Below are 20,123 nucleotides of genomic sequence, written 5' to 3'. Positions count from 1 at the left end.
GGAAATTCTTTACTGTGAGGGTGGTGAGGCACTGGAATGGGTTGGCCAGGAAAGCTATGAATGCTCCATCCCTGGCAGTGTTCAAGGCCAGGTTGGACAGAGTCTTGGGTGACATGGTTTAGTGTGAAGTGTCCCTGCGCATGGCAGGGGGGTTGGAAGTAGATGATCTTAAGGTCCTTTCCAACCCTAACTATTCTATGATTCTATGATACAGTTTCACTGCCTATATAGATGAAGTTAAAATGTATATTAAATTCCTGGTTTGGAGATGCTTCTGTTTTGTTGGTTTGGGGTTTTTAGTTTTAAACTACTGATCAGCCTTACATCTGAATGGTTTTTAAGCACCAGATTTTCTGTGATTTTAAATATTGGTGAAAGATGGATTATGTGGATGTCATGGGAATGCTGGAGCCACCTGCATAATTCAATGTCTCTGGAATGTCATCTTTCCTACTTATTTGCCAGACTGTATAAAGCGTATTTATGAGCCAAGTAATAATGCAACTACAGGGAGGGAAGAGAAGCCTGAGAACTTGGCCTTGCAGTAGAACTCCTTTTTGCTGTATGCAAAGTTCCAACATTGACAGGTTCCATAGATGGGAAGTAAATTATTAATGTCAATTTTTAAACTGCAAAAAAAAGAAAAACTTCTGTGGGAAAGCTACAGGCTGAAAGGTATGGGATTGTAACTTGTGTCCTATTCAGAGGAGTGAGCATGTGTGATGCACGCACTTGTGTGAATAGTGTTCTTGCTGTTCCTGTGATAAAGTAAGATTTTGAAATTAAAGTTAGCTTTTTGTTTGAAAGCATTATCCATGCTGTTGTGCTGCAAGGTATTCAAGCTTGCTTTTCATATCCAGTGAATTGCCTCAAAGCTACATAGTCACATTAGGACATATGAAATGTTACCTAATTTACTCTGCTCCTAGAAACACTTACTGGCTCACTTTTGATGTCAGATAATGTGTAAATGCGTCCTTAATTACTTCACTTTTACTTCAGTTCCAGAGAGCCTGAATGTGCACATGTACATTAGGACATTTTAGAAATGAAACTCACAAAGGGAAACACTGATCCAAGCATTCCAAATTCATGTTACAGCCTTACTTTGTGGGAGGTAGTTGAAGTATATTTTTTGGGTTACAGTTTGGGTTTTCTGAAAATGTAAAACTTAAAGCACTTGGGAAAATGCAGAAAAAAAAAAAAGCAACCCACAAATGTAGTCGGACTAATATTCCTCCTTATCTCTCCCATAATGGTATCCATAAGCAAAACAGATGACCACATACAATGTTCCTATTCTGCAAAACTCAGCAACTAAGAGATCTCTCTGAAGTGTGTTAAACAGGCTTTTCTTGGTTTTCAGGGAATATTAGTTCAATGTTGGTGACATACATAGTTCTTTGCAATAACTTCCAATACATTGGTGCTTTACTCAGGAAAACTGAGATGAAACCAATTAAGACTGGATTATTTTATAGCTAATAAAAGAAAGAGGTCGCTGGGGATGGAAAGGTTATCTGTTTACTTGCATATAATTCCAACATTTTTTACACTGAAGGTGTTAATTATGTACAGTAGATGTGCAGATATTGAGGGTTCTTTTTCCTTAAAGGTGGCTAATGTTTGAATATGAAAATAATAATTTGTCACATCACTTTTTCATTTCCTGTTGGAAGCAGGAGCTTTCCTGAACACATTTCTGTACTTTCTGGTGGGGAAAAAGCTACCAGTAAAATATTTAAAAGATTTTTAGTAACACAGAAGTAATGTTTAAATTGTTTAATTCTTTTTCATTCTGACTACATTGTATTAAGGGACTTTATTGAGTGGTACCTGAATGACAGAGGTATCAGTGGAATCCACTATAGATGTATAGTATCACAATTTATGGCATAGTTGTTTTAAGACTTTAATAGTGATCATAATTCAGACTTCCATAGTGATCATAATTCAGGCATGACATGGAAAGTTCACTCTGTGTATTATAATTCAGGATTCCTATTTAAGAGTCTGGTGACTTTATCCTGTCACAAGTTAACCTTGCAAAGCAGAATCGTAGAATGGTTTGAGTTTGAAGGGACATTTGAAGATCATCTAGTCCAAGTCCCCTGCCAAGGGCACAGATGCCTTCCACTAGACCATCTAAACTGGCCTTGAGCACTGCCAGAGATGGGGCAGGCACAACTGCTCTGGACAACCTGTGTCTCGCCATACTCATCATAATTGTTTTTTTAAATTATGTCCAGTGCAAGTTTACCCTCTTTCAGCTTAAAACTGCACCTTGTCCTGTCACTGCAGGCACCAATAAAAGTTCTGCACGCATCCCCCTTTATGTATTAAAAGGCCACAATAAGGCGTTCCTGGAGCCTTCTCTTCTCCAGGCTGAACAACCCCAACTCTCTCAGCCTGTCTTCATAAGAGAGGTTTAGATTTGAAATTAGGGAAGAATTTCTTCAACAAGAGGGTGGTCAGGCATCGGAACAAGCTGCCCAGAGAAGTTCCCTGGAAGTGCTCAAAAAATGTGCATGTGACATAGTTTAGTGGTGGACTTGGCAGTCCTGGGGTAACAGTTGGTCTTGATGATCTTAAATGTCCAACATAGTTGATTGTATGATGTTTATATTAACTTACTGTGATTTAGTACATTGCTGTCCTGCACTAGAAGTTGAGTATCTGTCTGGGACAGGATCTCAGTGCCAATGCTGTCTTGCATATAATAGCCCTGCAGTTCTTTTTTGCTATTGGTATTACATCTGGGTTCCCATCCTCTGGTTTGAGGGATTATTTTTTTTTTCTGTGCTTGGTTGGTTTGTGTGTGTGTGGTTTTGTAGTCTTATGTCTACCATCTGGCTTTGGAAATTACTAGGTATTTTTGTCTGAAGAACTTCCTTATGTCATCCATGAATGTATAGTCATAAACTATACTTTCAAGTTCTAAAATTACCAAATTTTAATATTCAGCCACCTAAGTTCCTAATAGGAACACTGGTTTCAGCTAGCAATACCAGATATAGTTCAGTTCCTGCTCCAAATTTCAGACTTACCCATGATTTCTTGATTGCACCCAGTAAAGAGAGAAAAGATAAATGCTAGTGTAATATAGTGACATTTCAAAGTCTGCACACAGGCTTTGTCTTCCTGTAGAAATCTATCAAAATTTGCTGTTCTGGTATTGTTTTTTCCAGAACAAGTATATCCACATGAAGTTTATACCAAAATAAATATTCTAGAAGACTTATTGCACTCGGTTCTCAAATACGGACAAATTGTTAAATACATCCAGCCAAGAATCTGGGAACATCTGTGGGGTTCATTTTGTGTAGAAGTTTTTCTCCCTGCCTCTCACAGCATTGGATTTTTCTGTAACCTTCATATGCTGGGTTTTTTTTTTTTCTTTTTTTTTTCCCCCTGCTGAGTGCATTAGTCTTCATTTTTCATGTTTCAGTTTAAAAAAGACAGGTAATAGTGTAAAAGTTCACACAACCTTCTTAGCACTGATGTATAGGCATATTGCTATTTATTTCCTTTCGGTGGGCTTAATGACTGTGAGTGAGGGCCTAATTGGTAGTGGTGTGAAGCACTGGACATAGGTGCAAACATGGTGGAGGGGGACAAGGGGGATTTACTGCCTTTACCTTCAGATATCTACATCTGGACTAATAATCCTAGATGTCTTTTGCAGTCATGGGAGAGAAGTAGGCATTTATAGCATGGGAAACATTGGACCTATTTTAAATGTCTGCTTTTAGAATGGGGTGACTTATAAACTACTCGCTTGGAACTTTACAGGATTTAGTCATATGGTTTAAGCTGCAGTGCTTCTGTAATATTTTGGGAGTAAAGTCCTAGGATATAAATACCATGAGGGCTCTGTCATACAGGGACTACTTCCCTCTGGCAGACAGAAGCTGGGCTTCCACTGTCAGACTTGTCAGTCATTCAACATTTGGAGAGTCTGAACATGCTTCCTGAAGGACCGATATGTGCTATTTCACAGGACAATGAATAGGATATTTAATACAAAACTCAGAGAACATATTTTAGACTTGAGGATTTCCCAAAATAAATAAAAAGCATGAGAAATTCTGGTCCCAGACTGGACTGCTCCAAGACCATTCCTGGTTTCATGCTAGGCTTGCTGCTTTCCTGTCTGACTCCTATGAGTTTTGATTTAAGGATTCTTCCTCTTTCTGTTGGCATGAGTCGTGAAAGTTCATTCACTTCTTCCGTGTCATTCCAACTTTTCCAGATTCCATGGTATTTTTCTGATGAAAAATGAGTGAAAAAGCTACAGTAATTGAGCTGAATACATGGTTAGGTAGTGTGCACTTGTGTTAATCAGATCCTGAATTCAAATTTCTAAATAAGATGCAGAGATTGCTTTATTAACAGCTGAATGCTGCAAACATCAAGTTTTTATACCTATCCATTGAAAAGTCCCTCACCCAGACGTACCTTCTTGTAATTGACAAGGTACATGCATGAGAAATTTGGTGTTTTGCCAGAAGACAAGTCCGCTATGTGATACAGAGGTATTTCTTTGATAAACTGTTGAAGTTTTTCAAATTACACTAAAAGCCCCACAGCTGAAAGATGTTTATGGTACCTTCCTCAGTGCAAGAAAGCTGACTTTTTAAACTCAGCTTTTAAAGTATTTACCTTCACCTTTATCTTGCATTTAACACTCAACAGCAAATTAAATTTTGCTGTGAAACACAGTGGCGTGCCAAGTATTCCAAATTTAAGATAAATGGGGTGAATAGTTCTTTTTATAGATTTCCTTACTTCCTCCCCTTGAATCTTTGCAATAATAAAACACTTGTGGGATTTACAAGATGTTAATAGGCAGAGGCTACTTTGAACTTGTGCAAGAAGGGCTATGCTGCCTGTTTTTTCAGCTGTACTTTACGAAGGTACATCTGAACTTTTTTTACACACATTCTGTGTATAAATTTTATCTGAAGAACAATAATTTTTGAAGGTACTCTGTTTGAATTTCACAGACCTCTTGTTTTATGTAAACACGGCATTTAACACTGATTTTAGGGACAATTTTGTGCATTGAAAAAACAAGGTTTATTAGTTACAGTTTAGCAAACCTAGTTTAATGTTCTCCTACTGTTTTATTAATAAGTTGAGTTTTCAATTGTCTCTAGTATATATTACTAAATAGAGGTTTTGTTTTGTTCTCTTCAAACTTTTTTGACTGTTCTCCAGCGCATTAAGTCTGGCAGAGATGGCAGTGCACGTGGCCGCAGAGAAGGGAATGCTAGTGGTGGTAAGTACTTAATGCTTCTGCTTTAATACCAGATTTGTCAGGATTCTAAAGAAATCAGTTTTTCTTAAAGTGTTTGTAAAACCCCCTTACGTTCTGAAATGCACACAAACATGCATGGAGTAATATGCAAGTACTTCACAAATTTTCACACATTTTGATTAGCTCATTGCTCTATGAAACTTCAGCTGCTATAGCAGCTTGCGTTTGGTCTAAGCTTTGTGCTTTATATACAAATCTCAGTGTATTCATAAAGCTAAATTTCTATTATTTATTTTCAGTACTGTGGATTTGAACATTTCATCCTGTTAACTCTGGAATATTTACTGAAAGGAATAATTTAGTTTAGCAAAACAGAACATATAACCCATGCAAAACAAGAATTCATAGTCTTTAACATGGATGAAAGGGAGTTTTGTGCCCACCATCTAGCCTGTTACATTAGGTGTTTGTCAAAAGTTCAAGAAGCTATTTTGTGCAACCTGCTCCGTAAAAAGGAGAATACACTTGTACTATATTTGAGCTCTTCCCTTTTTCCCAGTACAGCAAAGTTGAAGGTACTAAAGTCTTCCATAGAGGAAAGCTTGCTTTCTGACTACTGAGTCTTTCTGCTTTTATAGATTTACAATGCTGACTTTAATAAATGTAAAACTTTAGCCATGTAAGTCTGGAAACTGGCCTGCTTTGTCTTTTCTCTACTTAGTAGTCTGCATTTTATAGGGCTAATGATTTTTCCCTCCCATTATTAAATCCACAGAATGTTAGTAATGTTAAACCTAACTGTTCCCCACTGCTCTTCTAAGGAAACTAACAGACTTCAGGCTACTTCAGACAGCTGGAAAAAATATCCTTATTTTGACTCAAACAGGAAATGGTTTCTTTGTATTCTGCTTTTGGTTTATCTTAATATTGGTGGGCATCATAAAAAGATACTCTCTATAAATTCTTGCCTCTTTTCCCTTCTTCCTGCAGAGAAATAATTTACAGATTCTTTTTTTTCTTACTTGGCAATTTTATTTCATCATCTACATAGCTTTACTACATTTATCCAATTCTGTAGGGTCATGGAAATTCCTAGTGTAATCATAACCTTTGTGTGATCCTATATTTATGAAGACTGCTCTCCTGGGTTCTCTAAGGGTTAAGAGTGAGTGTTGGAGGCTTAAAAGAGATCTCATTCCTTTTTTTCAACTCAGTTTCACCATAGAAGCTTTTAAATTATTTTTTGATGTGTAGAAAGAACACCATTCACCTAGGATTGAATATTACCTGTTCTGGGCCCCAGGCCAAAGTAATTCTTGGGGTGAAATTCCTTATTTTGGTAACAGAGAAGGATGGAAACATTTCTGCACTCTCCTCTGTTACATAAGGATCAGGCAGCCAGCTGGAGGTGCCAGCAAAACAGCAGTGTGAGACCACATCAGTGCCTGCTTTCTGTCATAAAGTGGAGATGCACTATGGCATATAATAAATAGAAATTTAGAGTAGCATATATAACGGGTACGGATATTGACAGCTGTGCAAAACACTGCATGAGGCATGTAGGTAAATGGCACAAAGGATCTCTCTTCTTACAGCTATGTTGTGTAATTATCTCTACCCTTATTAGCGGAAAAGGAGAGTGTAAGTCAGTAATTTAGCAAAAGAGGATAGAAATAATGATCAAGCTGGAAAGATGCAAAGACAATATTAATCCTCCAAAGTACCAATTTGTCTTTTAAAAACAGAAGAATCTATGGAAAGTTGTCTTATTTAAAAAATTAAAAATGACAAAATATAAAAATCCCTTCACTCTGAAGTTGATCACATGAGGAACTTTGACTGCAAATTCTAGTGACTACAAGGCATTACTCTTTCTCTCCGTAACAAGAGTAATGCAAGAAGAGCAAATGCAGACATTTAGGATGCCGGCATAAAAAGGATGAGAGAGTAACCAGGGTCAGAACTGACCTACAATTTGTCCTATCAATAACTCTTAGATTGTGGCTCAAGAGGTGACGTCAAATTTATGAAAGAATGGGAAAAAGCAGTTTGGGAAAAAGTCTGTATAAGAACATATTTGAGAAGTCTCCATTATACAAATGTAGTGCCAAAGATCCAGCTTTTCTGGATATGACTTGGCAAACAAGCAGAGGTACAAAGAAGGTCCTGTATTGAGCCTGGAGTTAACTTTCTGCTGGGATTCCTTATTAAAAGTTGTGGTGAGATGTACAACTTCTGCATTTTTAGGAGGAGTCAAGCACATTACGTGTTTTTTAACCACTATGATTGACTCTGGGGAACTTCTTTTATCAGTGAAGAAACTGCAGAGTTACAGCAGCAGACATTAAGGACTGTGATGTAGTTTGTCTGCCTTTTACTGAGGATGACTGAGAGAAATCTGAAGACCCAAACATGATTTTGTCTGATGTTTGGTATTACTCACCAGATTATGAATCTGTATTTTGCAGTGAAGTCACATATGAAGTATAAACATGGGTTGTTTTATTTCAGAACCTTAGTACAATTCTGATAAATTAATGGCTTCAATTTTTTTTTTTTTTTAAAGAAACACTTGTGTATATTTTAAGATTAGCCTTTCCCAGTGTTGCTGCCAAGACCAAAAGGGATCATTTTCCCACCCTGTATGAGGGACTTGCCACTGAACCCAGTGAAGTATGGAATCCTCCTTAGTTTAGTATTTGCTAGCTAAATTGAAGTATTTACTAGCTAAATGAAGTGTGTATGCATTCCAAATATTTTAGGTATAATGCATGTTTTCTTTCTTTACTTTTACCAGCTCACTATCCCCATACCTGCTGGTATTCACAACAGATTTTATTTTTCCCCCGAAGTATTTTGTCCCTATATGGTTATCTATATTAGGAGTATTAATAAATCAGGCTTCCTTGGTTTAGGAAATATGATCTAAAATTGCTTTTAAAGAGGAAGCTAAGAGGGAAGAGAACTTTAAGTCAGCAGTGTTTGTACTTCATAGAACACCTACTCCTTTGCCAATATAAATTAAACAAAAAGGTGCCTGAGATGCACCAAAGTATAATTTGAAGTATATGATTACTGTATGCATGGATAGTAGACAGAATGGAAGAATCAAGAAAGAGAAACCTGACATCTAGATCCGTGTCAATTAAAGTCTACTTTTGTGAGAAGGATAAGCGTAAAATCTAAAAGGCCTACGCAAAATTGAACACGCTTGTTCCCTGTCATAAAAAGTGAAATTGCCTTCTTCCCACATTATCAGATTTATGACTTGTAATCTTTCTGAATCATGTTGGAAGCAGATGACATTGGTACACTCCCTTAAAATTCTTCTTAATTTAAAAAAGGAGGAAAAACAAACCCCCCCAAAAAAAACAAACCCAAAGAAACAAATGAAAAAAACACAACCAAACAAAAAAAAAACCATCCAAACAAAAAAAAACCCACAACCAAAAAAACCCCAAACAAACAAACACAAACCCCTGGAGGGAGCTAGCAGTACATCTGAGGTTAGGCAGTTCTCAAAGATTTCCTTTCCAATAATCTTTTCTTGTTTTCATGCTCATCTTTTTTGTGTTTTGCAGAAATGTAATAGTAACATCCAGAAATAGGAAGTTCAGGCACTGTGGTTTTTACTACCCTAAGAGACTTTTACTGTTCAATAGCATAAGGCCTTTCATAGATAAGGGAAAGTATGACTTTAAGGAATACATTACCATAGGAGTGTTTACTTGGTCTCTGCATTTGCCCTGCTCTGTGAATGGCGAGTTTTGTACTGGAGGAGAGGAGCCATGCAGTCTCGGACAGGAGCCCAAAGAAGCAGTGTTGAACTCAGTAGATGAAAGGCTGAACACTTTTCATTCTCCTTGTTACTTCAGCCTAGCCAGATGAATTTGGAAAGGAACCCATGCAAGAATAGTTTAGGTGTCTTTTTCCCTTTTTCATGTTCACTTGTGACAGTGTCAGTGGAGAAATGGCTTTGTCCATCTCAAACAAACATCCCATAGTCAAACACCCTTTACCAGCCGATAGGGATCTCCTCATATCATATGGAAGCACATTATAGATGTTAGGGCTGTAAGCATCTCAATCTTGACTGTAATACAGGCAAGTGGTTCTCTTGTTACCCTGTAGCCAGGACTTTGAAATCATTTACATTTTGTAGGTTTCGTGTGCCTGTTCACACCTCATTATTTACAAATCATTGTGGGATGGTTCCATTGGCTGAGAGGGGGGAGGATTTAGGTTTTTTATAAATATGGAAAATACCTGAGTGAAGAAAACATCTAAAATCTTTTTTTCTGCAACTGAAATTGCCTAAGGAGCTATCTTGAACTGACATACCAGAAACAGTGTTGATTTTTATTTAACAGAATTTCAAATCAAAATGAACTCACATGGCTGTTTCTCCATTTTCACATTCTGCCTGTTACACTGAACTTGCTGTTCTCTTTGGTCAAACCAAAGCCGTCTCTTCTCCAAAGGTGGAGTCTTCATCCCAGATATGAAAGATACACAGAGCTGCATTTAAACACATTATGGGTTTAGTGAAGCACCTGTAGTCTTTCAAAACATTAGCCCACTATGCACTTTGTAGCATAAACGTTTTCCGGAGGAGGTAGATTACCAAACAACCTTACCTTTTGGTATCTTTAATACCAGCAAAATGGTACTAAAAATTCTAATTTATGTCCTTTGTAATACTGGAGGAATTTCTAATACAGTATCCACCACTGTAATTGCAACCAGTGAGATTCCTTAAAAAAAAAAGTTTGCATTAGGTTAGTATTAAACATGCCAGTAACCTGCTCCAGCACAGCCTGCTGCCACTTGACTGCATGTGGCAGGGCAGAAAGGGCAGGTACTCCTTTCTGTGGTGACGTGAGGCTAGATTGGTAGGTTCAGAGTAAATGTAAGATGGAACTCCTTAGTTCAGTTTGTTCTGGATGCAAAAATTTCACAGGGGCTTAAGGGAAGACTGAACAAGTTCTTGAAGAATAAATCAATCAATCCATTATTAAATATGAAGAGCAACCCCCAGCCCCCAAACGTATGCTTGATTTACAGATTGTTGGGAGGCTAGGAAATTATTCTTGGAGAGCTACTGTATATGCTTGCTCTACTTGTGATGCTCTTCCCTTAAGCATCTTGGCATTCTTTTGTATGGACAATAAGCCAGTTTAGATAGATCTTTAATCTATTAAGGCATCCTTATGTTCTTATATTTTAAGTGTTCAGAGGACACTGTGCCCATAGGCGTTTACTCTTCATAGTTTTTTCCATGGCGCATTTAGTCAAGGCGGGATATACTGATCAAATAACTTGCAACTTCAGGGAAGAACAGTCCAGCCCCTCTCAGCATTTCTTTTCTTTCCCATTCCTGGGCATATATTCTTGCTGATTCCCTTGCGCTGCTTCTAGCTTTAATCTAACCCTTCAGTGAGTTGGTTAAGTGCATTAAACACAGTAAATAACGTGTTTGGGCAACTGAATAAAGTCTGAAACCTTAAAAAGCTACATTTGTGTGAAATTTGCTCACTGTAACAGCACTCACAATTCCATTTACTGTACTGACTCATAAATGGAAAGGGAAGCTTGGGCACCAAAATTACATGCTGAACATCAGGCAGGCATCTTGCTGCTCAGGATTGCTGTTTTGGGCATCTCAATCACAGCAGTAAGTGCTTAAGAAACGTCAGAGCCATGCTGGGGTGGGGGGGAGGCAGTTGGTGAGATTTAGATACTTCAAGGGTTGGACATCCAGTAGATGGAGAGAGAAAAGGGGGGGAAGTTCAGCTTCAAATTGTGGACATGATGCTTCATTCCCATCTTGAATGTAGTCCTAATAAAACTTAAGGGTCCTAGGATGCCCAAGAATGCTTCTGTTTTCAGTTGGTTTAGGGCAGTAAGATGTGCAGGTAACTTCCAGTGTTATGTTTATCGAAGTCATTTTGGTTTGACTGTTATACTTTTTTTTTCTTCTTTTAGTTAATATAAAATCTTTTGCCTTCCTCTGGTACTATCACTAAAAGCTGTGTGTATTTCTCTCTTTCACAGTTTAAAGCCTTTGGTACACCAGCTTCTTCCTCTTTTATTATTATACCCAGTTCTTCGTTTCTGGAACCAGCCAACTAAACCTATGGAGTTTATTTCACTAGTTCAGTCTTCCCCTAGTGTAGTTGCTGCTGCATTGTTCCTGTCTTTGCATTTCCTTGCTGCTTCTTCCAACTTTATTCATCAGTTTGTACATTACTTGTTTTCCATTGCACAAGAGTTTGTGCCTGCTTCTATCCTACTCTTTCTCTCCCTGTTAAAACATTCTGTATTCTCCTCTAAACTGTCCACAGAATGTTTTCACTGAAATCAAGATGCAGCCCTTTTGTCATTTCACAACCTGCTTGTTGAGCCCTCCCAATCAAACCCATTGATTTCTTTAAGTTCCTTCAAATCCTTCATCAAGCATTCACTTCTTCTATTAAACCTGTCAGTGAGAATTGATCCAAGGGAGGCTGATGTACATTAAAATAGATTTTCCATGCTTCAACGCTTCAACTGTAATTTGTGTCTTGTAAACATATTAAGTGTTTAACGTGTGACTGTATTAAATCTTCCTTGGAGCAGAGACATTGTCCTGCAATTCTGAGTAAACTGAAGTCTGCAGTGGTGTTTATAGAGAAATAAAGGTTTGTCATCTTTGTGTAAGAGGTTTTGGGTTTGGTTTGCTTTTTTTTTTTTTAATAGTAACATCATTTATAAAAAGAACATTTATAGTAAACAAGACAATGGAAGTGTGTCGCCAAGTCCAGACTTTGTAATGCATGTTTGCTGAATTAAACCCATTTTTCCTCCATACAGATGGAGGAGTTTTAGTAACAGCATTGTTCCCTATTGTAAATAAGCGTGTTTGTATTTGGCTGCGTGGCATATCCTGCCTTGTAAATATAGCAAGCCAAACATGAAAAGTTTTCTCCTAGGAGAAAAATTGCATTAAAATGTGTTGTAGCAGAAGAGGTTGAAAGCTTGCCATGAATGTGAGAAAGAGATTCAGAGGTGAACAGAATATTTAAAGTGTCTGGAATACTGCTGTGGCAAGAGAATGTTAATCTGACATTGTCTGGGCAGGAGGCAGCCCTTGGAGCTGACACATTCCTTGGGGCCCTGCTGCAAACTGAGCTGCCAGCACAGTGTTTACAGCAAGATGCAGGGCCAGGATGGTCTGTGTACATGAACTGTACCCGCCTGCCATGCAGACAGCACGTGCCAAATATACTCTTCTAATTAAAAGCAATCTTAGTGTTGCATTTAATGTTGACAGTATTCAACAGGTGGATCATACTAACATATTAGTAAGCACACAGATGTATGAAATGTCCATATACATTGTGACAGTGTTTATATTTATCATGCTTATTTTAACTCCAAAATGTGACTGTAATTTATAAGCAACTGAAATGTCAGCATTTGAAGCAGAAATATTTCGATGTGTTTACTCCAAAGTAAATAAGGCTGCATATGTATATGTATTTTAAATTAAAACACACACGCGTAGACACAGTGTCCATTGTGTTTTAATGACCACTATTACAAATAAGTACTGTATCCATCATGAAAAGATGGTTTCATCCAAATCTTATTTGACAGATAGTAGCTGAATTTATGTTGCCCTTGTATCGTGATTTCACAGAATGTAACAGCACACTATTTGTCTTCAACTTCTCCCCCCTCCCAGATAGTGGTGGCACTAAAGGGGAAAGGCTGAATGCCAGACTAAAAGCTTTTCCTGAAACAAGTGAACCCTATGAAAGTAGCGTCTGTAAAGAAATAGGTAAGTGGGCATCTTACACCTTCTTACTTTACTGGCCCTTAAAGACGGGGAGATGGAAAAAATAAGTTATTGGAAGAGCATGTAAAATTAGACAATTAGAAATACATTTTCCTTGTAAAATAAATGTGAAGAGTGGCTTTAGGCTCATTGTTTAGAGCTCACTATAAAGTAATAGTAAATATTAAGAAATGTGGCCCATGTAAATACTTACTACTTTTGATACATCTGCTGCCAGTTCTTGTGGTTCTGCAGTTAGAAGTTCTTCACTAAGATTGAATTTTCAAAAGGGTTTAAAAATCCAAATCCATGTGGAACGTGGTGTTTCCTAAAATGCCCTTCCTTAACCAGCTCATCAGTCCTGCCGCTCCATGCACTTTTCCCAAGTCTTTTTCTCACTTAATGACTGTAATAAGATAACTTTAAGAATGAAGCTTCTATCACTAGCACTCAGGTACTTTGCTCCTGGGGCATGCCTGCCTAGTTATCCTGAATGCAGTATCTTGTTCTTCTGTTTATACCCTCTTTCTGGCCCGCATATCAAAGACAAGATGTGTAATGACAAATCTTACAGATGTGTAATGCTAAACCCCACCCTTGTGTTTGATTATATATGTTTGAAACAAAGCTAAAATTACTTGTAGGTAACTGTTTCAAATGTATTTTTTTAAAACCTAGATGTTTCCTACATAGATCCACTTGGCCCACAAGCAGAAAGACCAAAAACTGCTGCAAGAAAAAGAGCTGAGGAAGACGACTTTGCTGATGAAGAACTAGGAGAGGATATGCTTCCAGAGTAGCATATGGTCCCCTCACAACTTTTTATCCTTTTAAATTTTTTAGCAAAAACACTTTGATCCATGATGACCTGGATTTTGATAAAATCTTTGTGAAACACTTTGGGTATATGGTATCTTACATTAAACACATGGATTTGAAGTTGCAATCTTTTATAATTGATTTTTATTTTTTAAATAATGCTGAGGTTATTTCACTCATGCATAAAAACTACACAGTTACTCATTGCAAGCTGTACCAAATTTGTAACTTTTGCTTTCAGAGATATGTCCAGTGATAACAGGAAACACAGCAGCCTCTAAAATTTCACCTTGGTGTGAAATACCTCAAAGCAATGTTGTAAGGCTAAAAGTCCCATATCCTTCATCCAAGGCCAGAATTTATTTAAGACTTGCGAATTGACTTTCTGAAAATGTTTGGATATGACCTCGGTCATCTTTAAGGCCCCAGTTCAGCAAAGCACTTAATACTGACACTGAAGAAAGCATCTTAGTTTTAGTCTATCTATCTTTACCTGAACTAGGGCCATTTTGCAGTCACATGGCAACCTCCTGGGTATTTTTACAGTTACAAAGATGAGGTTTCATTTTTTATTTATTTTGAGAGGTCAGAGTGGGCAGGATTTCAGTCTAGTTTGTTCAGTATTGCCAATTGGATTAGATTGTGAACCTTATGTTGGGGGTTGTGGCCCTGACTACACAGAAGTAGCTGAGGCTTTCTACAGCCTCAGTTGAGTATGTGCAAAGATGTTAGTTACAGAAATAATTATTTGGTGTATGAAGAGAATAAGTTTGATCTGCAGTCATTGAGACATGTTAAATAGTAACATGGGATACCTGATTTATATCACTTTTCAGAAATACAAATATTACTCAGGTGTTCAGAATTTCTTAATAATGATTTGCCAAACAGGTATGCTGGGTTGGCAGGGACTTGTTTTTGAAACACTGGTGGGAGTTTGGTGCAATAGGTAAGACTTTGTTTGACCACACTTGGAGTATTGTGTACAGTTCTGGTGTCCTCAACATAAAAAGGACATGGAACTGTTGGAACAAGTCCAGAGGAGGGCCACGAGGATGATCAGGGGGCTGGAGCACCTCCCGTAGGAAGATAGGCTGAGAAAGTTGGGGCTGTTCAGCCTAGAGAAGAGAAGATTGCATGGAGACCTCATAGCAGCCTTCCAGTATCTGAAGGGGGCCTATAGGGATGCTGGGGAGGGACTCTTAATCAGGGACTGTAGTGACAGGACAAGGGGTAACGGGTTAAAACTTAAACAGGGGAAGTTTAGATTGGATATAAGGAAGAAGTTCTTTACTGTAAGGGTGGTGAGGCACTGGAATGGGTTGCCCAGGGAAGTTGTGAATGCTCCATCCTTGGCGGTGTTCAAGGCTGGGTTGGACAGAGCCTTGGATGACATGGTTTAGTGTGAGGTGCCCCTGCCCATGGCAGGGGGGTTGGAACTTGATGATCTTAAGGTTCTTTCCAACCCTAACTTCTATGATTCTATGATTCTGTGCTTTAAATGTTAAGGATTCAGTCATCTGAGATATCCAATGCTCGTTCTCAGTGCTGGTGCTTAGACTGTTTCCCAGCTAGTGACACTGGAAAGTTCTCTTTGTACCTTCATGAAATATTCTTTTCAGGTTTTAAAAGCATCTGCCTGGTCTCCTAAGATGTCTCTGCAGGTAGTCAGAACTACTTCTGTAATGGCATATTGTAGGAACGTAGTTCTGTGGGGGTTTTGGTATAATTGATAACCTGCTTTATATGTAATGTGTTTCACATGATACTGGTGCAGCACTCGGTCTAGGACTGCACCAGCTTCTGCTTGGTGGTGTAAGCAGAGAATATTCAGCACGCGGCTGAAGAACTTGATACCCTGCATCACTGACGTGCCTGGCCAGAGCAGTCTCTAGCTTTATGACTCTGTTCAATTCAGCTGAGGACACCTGCTGTGTCTTTTTAGAATGGGAAATACAGAAATGCATTGCCTCTCTTGTCTCTGGTAAGTCCCCAGTTTCAGTGCACATTTTACCCTTTTACTTTTTTCCTACCCTTGACAGTAGCCCAAGCCCAGTGCACACCTCTCAACACAGACTCCAGGTACTGTTGTCAGCTGGGTATATTCTGGATCCACTGCAAAACTGACAAGAACTTGCTGTCTTTGGCACTGGGCAGCCATGAACTCTCCTCACTGAGACTACCACTGAAGCCCCACCGCTGCCAAAACCTTGGCACCAACACAGAGTACAATAGTGTGTGTTTTGAATATTTTCAGTGAAATGTCAGCCAAAAAGGCAAAGGACGGGAGATGGAAAGGCAATCACGCTGCACAACTTTTCAAGAACTCAGGCAGACAACCTTATGGTCACACTTCAGACCCAGCTTTCTCTTGCCGCTCTTCAGTGCTCCCCTGTGTGCTGCTGTGGTCATGGCATGACATGTTTCTGGATATCACGGTAGTTCTTTTCTCTCAGGCTTACAGTCTTGGAAGACCTGGACCTCCAGGATGCAATGTGCCAAGCAGGAGGGAGCACTTTCAGCTACTGACTGCAGTGGAGCCAAGGTATCTGACTAATCACAGTGGGAGGAATGGTATCTGGGACCATGGCAGGGAGCACAAATAAACCTGTGAAATGGCACAAAGGAGGACAGGCATGATACTGTCATGGTCTTCTGACACATAACCCATTGCATAGAGCATCTAATCAAACATGGCAGTCATACAGACACATCCATTCAGTGGTATGAATTACGAATTTGGGTTGGAGCGATCCCAGGCACAGCTACAGGTTGGGTGGAGAAGAGGTTCAGAGCAGCCCTGTGGAGAAGGACTTGGGGGTGTTGGCTGATGAGAAAATGAACATGAGCTGGTTTCAGTGTGCACTCACGGCCCAGAAAGCCAACCGTATCCTGGGCTGCATCAAAAGGAGCGTGACCAGCAGGTCGAAGGAGGTGATCCTGCCCCTCTACTCTGCTCTTGTGAGACCTCACTTTGGAGTATTGTGTGCTGTTCTGGTGTCCTCAACATAAAAAGGTTGGAACAAGTCCACAGGAGGGCCATGAGTATGATCAAGGGGCTGGAGCACCTCCCATGTAAATGACAAGCTGAGAAAGTTGGGGCTGTTCGGCCTGGAGAAGAGAAGGCTGTGTGGAGACCTCATAGCAGCCTTCCAGTATCTGAAGGGGGCCTATAGGGATGCTGGGGAGGGACTCTTCATCAGGGACTGTAGTGACAGGACAAGGGGTAATGGGTTAAAACTTAAACAGGGGAAGTTTAGATTGGATATAAGGAAGAAGTTCTTTACTGTGAGGGTGGTGAGGCACTGGAATGGGTCGCCCAAGAAGTTGTGAATGCTCCATTCCTGGCAGTGTTCAAGGCTAGGTTGGATGGAGTCTTGGGTGACATGGTTTAGTGTGAAGTGCCCCTGCCCATGGCAGGGGGGGTTGGAAGTAGATGGTCTTAAGGTCCTTTCCAACCCTTAACTATTTTATGATTCTATGATTCTATTTGGTTCATGACTTGCCTATAGGAGTGTTTCTACAGATTATCATGGAGATACTGATCAGCAGCAGTTTTTTGGTTGGGTTTGCCTAGAAGCCTAACTGTACATTATATAAAATTCTGTGTTTTACAAACAGAATTGCACTTTTATTCCACTCCTGCACAAACTCTTAGGAACTTCTGGAACATGCCATTTCCCATAGCATGAGGTTCTGATTATATCATGCTCTGGGTTACGATTTACTTGCACATTATTTTGTAGGCACAGTTGAGCTTTTTCTAAACTGACAGAAAGCCATGTGATCCAGCTCCAACACTGGCATGATAAGACCTGCTGACAGTCAGAATGATTTAGTCCAAGTTCATCTCCTTCAAAACCGTGTTTACTATGGCTGCATCTCTACTTGAGTTCCAAGACTGCCAGGGCAGGCCCAGAGCAGAGGAGCCAATGTGTAACCATCCATACTGTAAGACCTGTAGCACACTCCCCAGTACAATTTTGGCCTGTGACTATTAGCAATCTCCCAGACAACTCCCTTGCATGACCCAAAGATTCATCTAGGCCAGGAACCATTCTTTATAAGCAGCTTCAGTGCAGGCTCCTCCTGCTGTGAGACTTTCTGTGTGAAGGAACATGGGATGTGACATCCCACCTGTACTCAAGGCTGGAGAGAGATCTCTGATGGGGACTAATATAACTAATATAACTAATATAAACCTCTTAAGGAGAAAGAAGCTCTGTGTGTGTCCGAAGTGCGACATCAACACCTTGTTGGAGGGCTTCAAGCTTTTTTAGTAAGTGAATACTTCTGCATGATTCTGGCAGCTCAGGCCTCAGAAGAAGTGTGGCCATGCCAGTGGGGTGCTGTGTCCAAAATAATTACCTGGGTTACACATGATGATTGCGCTATGTTGATGAGATGGCTCTGCCTCCATCCTGGGGGTAGCTTGCTTGTCATTTAGCTCTGTTACATGCATTGTGTTCCCTCCTGCAGTCCTGCGATGGGTCTCAGAAACCACAGGAATGGAAGCACTGTGTGAGCTAAGTAATTCTACCTTCGTCCCAGATATTCAAGGAGAATTGTAATTAGTTAGGTTGGGTGATTCAAAACAGACTCCGTCTCCAGAAGCCACACTGCAGGTATGTGTTTCCAGCACCATTTAAGCCCTGATTTTGTGTTTATCATTCTGGAATTAATATTAAAATTCCTGAATAGTGTTGGAAAGTGCAACAGGACTGCTATTATATTAGTTTATTTATACTTTTATCTTGGATTGAAGCAGTATTAAACCTAGGAAAATGCTAATGCTCTTGAGGAACTGACTCATGAGCTATTTTAGATTGTAATATCATGAAAAATGTATCAGTCACAATATTAAGCAGTCCTCAGTTGACCTCTCAGAGCTGGGGTACTCTGTGAGTCTTCTTCAGGGTGCGCTGGATTCAGTTAGATGCAAAGGGATCTTTCTCTCCACATGTATGAAAAGTGTCTCTTTGTACAGTAATGACCCTATGAGTCACTGTCATTTTACAAAACATAGAGAAATTCACTTTCCTTGGGTAAAGGTGGAAAGTAATCGCAGCAATTCTATCCCTTGACACAGACATTTGTCTTCATTCTCTCTAGAGTTTTCTACATATATTACTGCTTCAAAAGTGGATGGGGGAAAAATTCCCTTGAGAATAACCTCTTAGAGCAGAAGTTTTGGAGGCTAGTTCGTTACCCCGGTGATGAGCAACTTGGCAGCATAAGTAGCCAAATATAACTGATTACCTGGGTAGTAGTTTGTTTATTTCTAAACAAGCCTAACTCCCTAGTATCAAAGCATTCTTATTCTTACATTGCATGTTTCACACTGGACATCCTTCACTACACACTGCATAACTCATAACTTCTGAAACAAAGCTGTTGTAGAGTAACATGGAATTGAAAGCTGTACAAAGAAAGGGTAAATAGTTCTGAGAGTCTTACGACAGACTGTTTCTTTTCTTGGTTCCTTTGAAAGTGTAGTATGAGGCCAAAAGAAATTCATCTAATTTCCTAAGCTTTGATTGGTCTTGATTTCCAAGGCTCAGATACTTAGCTTTTCAGTGGGAAGGCTGTTTTTAACCTATTTGCTCCTCAGTTTCCTCCTTTGCAAAATGAAGGTCATTAAGGACTCTCCACTTTGCAAGAATTCAATTTTGCAAAGCTAAATGGCCTAAAAGCTGTAAAATATGCTGAGGTCGTGCTGTGGAAGATGCTGTGCTGTGGAAGCTGCTATGTGCTTCCACTGCTAAAAAACATTACAATGCTCACAAATGCAGGGAGAGGGAATGGGACCAGAATCAGCAGTTTGAGTGACAGGTTATCTGCAAACAGAACACGAGGGAGAAGGACATCTTCAGGGAGTAATTTAATTCTCTGCCTGAAGATTTATACTTACTGGTGATGCCAACGGAATGTTTGTTTCATACAACAATATGAGTTGTTCAGCCTGAAGATCTATATGATGATTTTTAAATGTTTTTCACATCATCATTTCCAATAGAGGTGGGTTCTCATTAGTGTACACACTGCTGTAGCAGGATGGGGATGAACATTTGGACAATGTTTAGGGCAATAGTATCACTGCTGTGACAAGTAATGTGACAAGCACATTACTGTGGCATCATTCATAATGTTTGTCACGATAATGTGCTTTATTTATGTGTGAACCATAGTATCTGGAACTGGCTGTCATGCCAGGGCAGCTGTGGA

At 39.4% G+C, this 20,123-nt stretch overlaps 1 protein-coding gene across 4 annotated transcripts in view; it reads left to right on the top strand.

Annotated features, from left to right (window-relative positions):
* The window catches only part of IFT88 (intraflagellar transport 88), a 45,616-nt gene extending 31,591 nt beyond the window's left edge, over positions 1–14,025 (top strand). For 3 of the 4 annotated variants that reach the window (XM_065678561.1, XM_065678560.1, XM_065678562.1), the window contains 3 exons: positions 5,221–5,281; positions 12,987–13,082; positions 13,758–14,025. In XM_065678561.1, the coding sequence (XP_065534633.1) occupies positions 5,221–5,281; positions 12,987–13,082; positions 13,758–13,879 (279 nt within the window). In that variant the 3' untranslated portion in view covers positions 13,880–14,025. The remainder of the gene's footprint in view (positions 1–5,220; positions 5,282–12,986; positions 13,083–13,757) is intronic. The other variant, XM_065678563.1, reaches the window with a different exon arrangement.
* Positions 14,026–20,123: the final 6,098 nt, after the last annotated feature.

Source organism: Lathamus discolor, chromosome 4 (assembly GCF_037157495.1).
Source record: "Lathamus discolor isolate bLatDis1 chromosome 4, bLatDis1.hap1, whole genome shotgun sequence".
NCBI classification, from domain to species: domain Eukaryota; kingdom Metazoa; phylum Chordata; class Aves; order Psittaciformes; family Psittacidae; genus Lathamus; species Lathamus discolor.
Note: the sequence above shows the minus strand (reverse complement) of the source record. Positions and strands in the feature narration are given on the sequence as shown.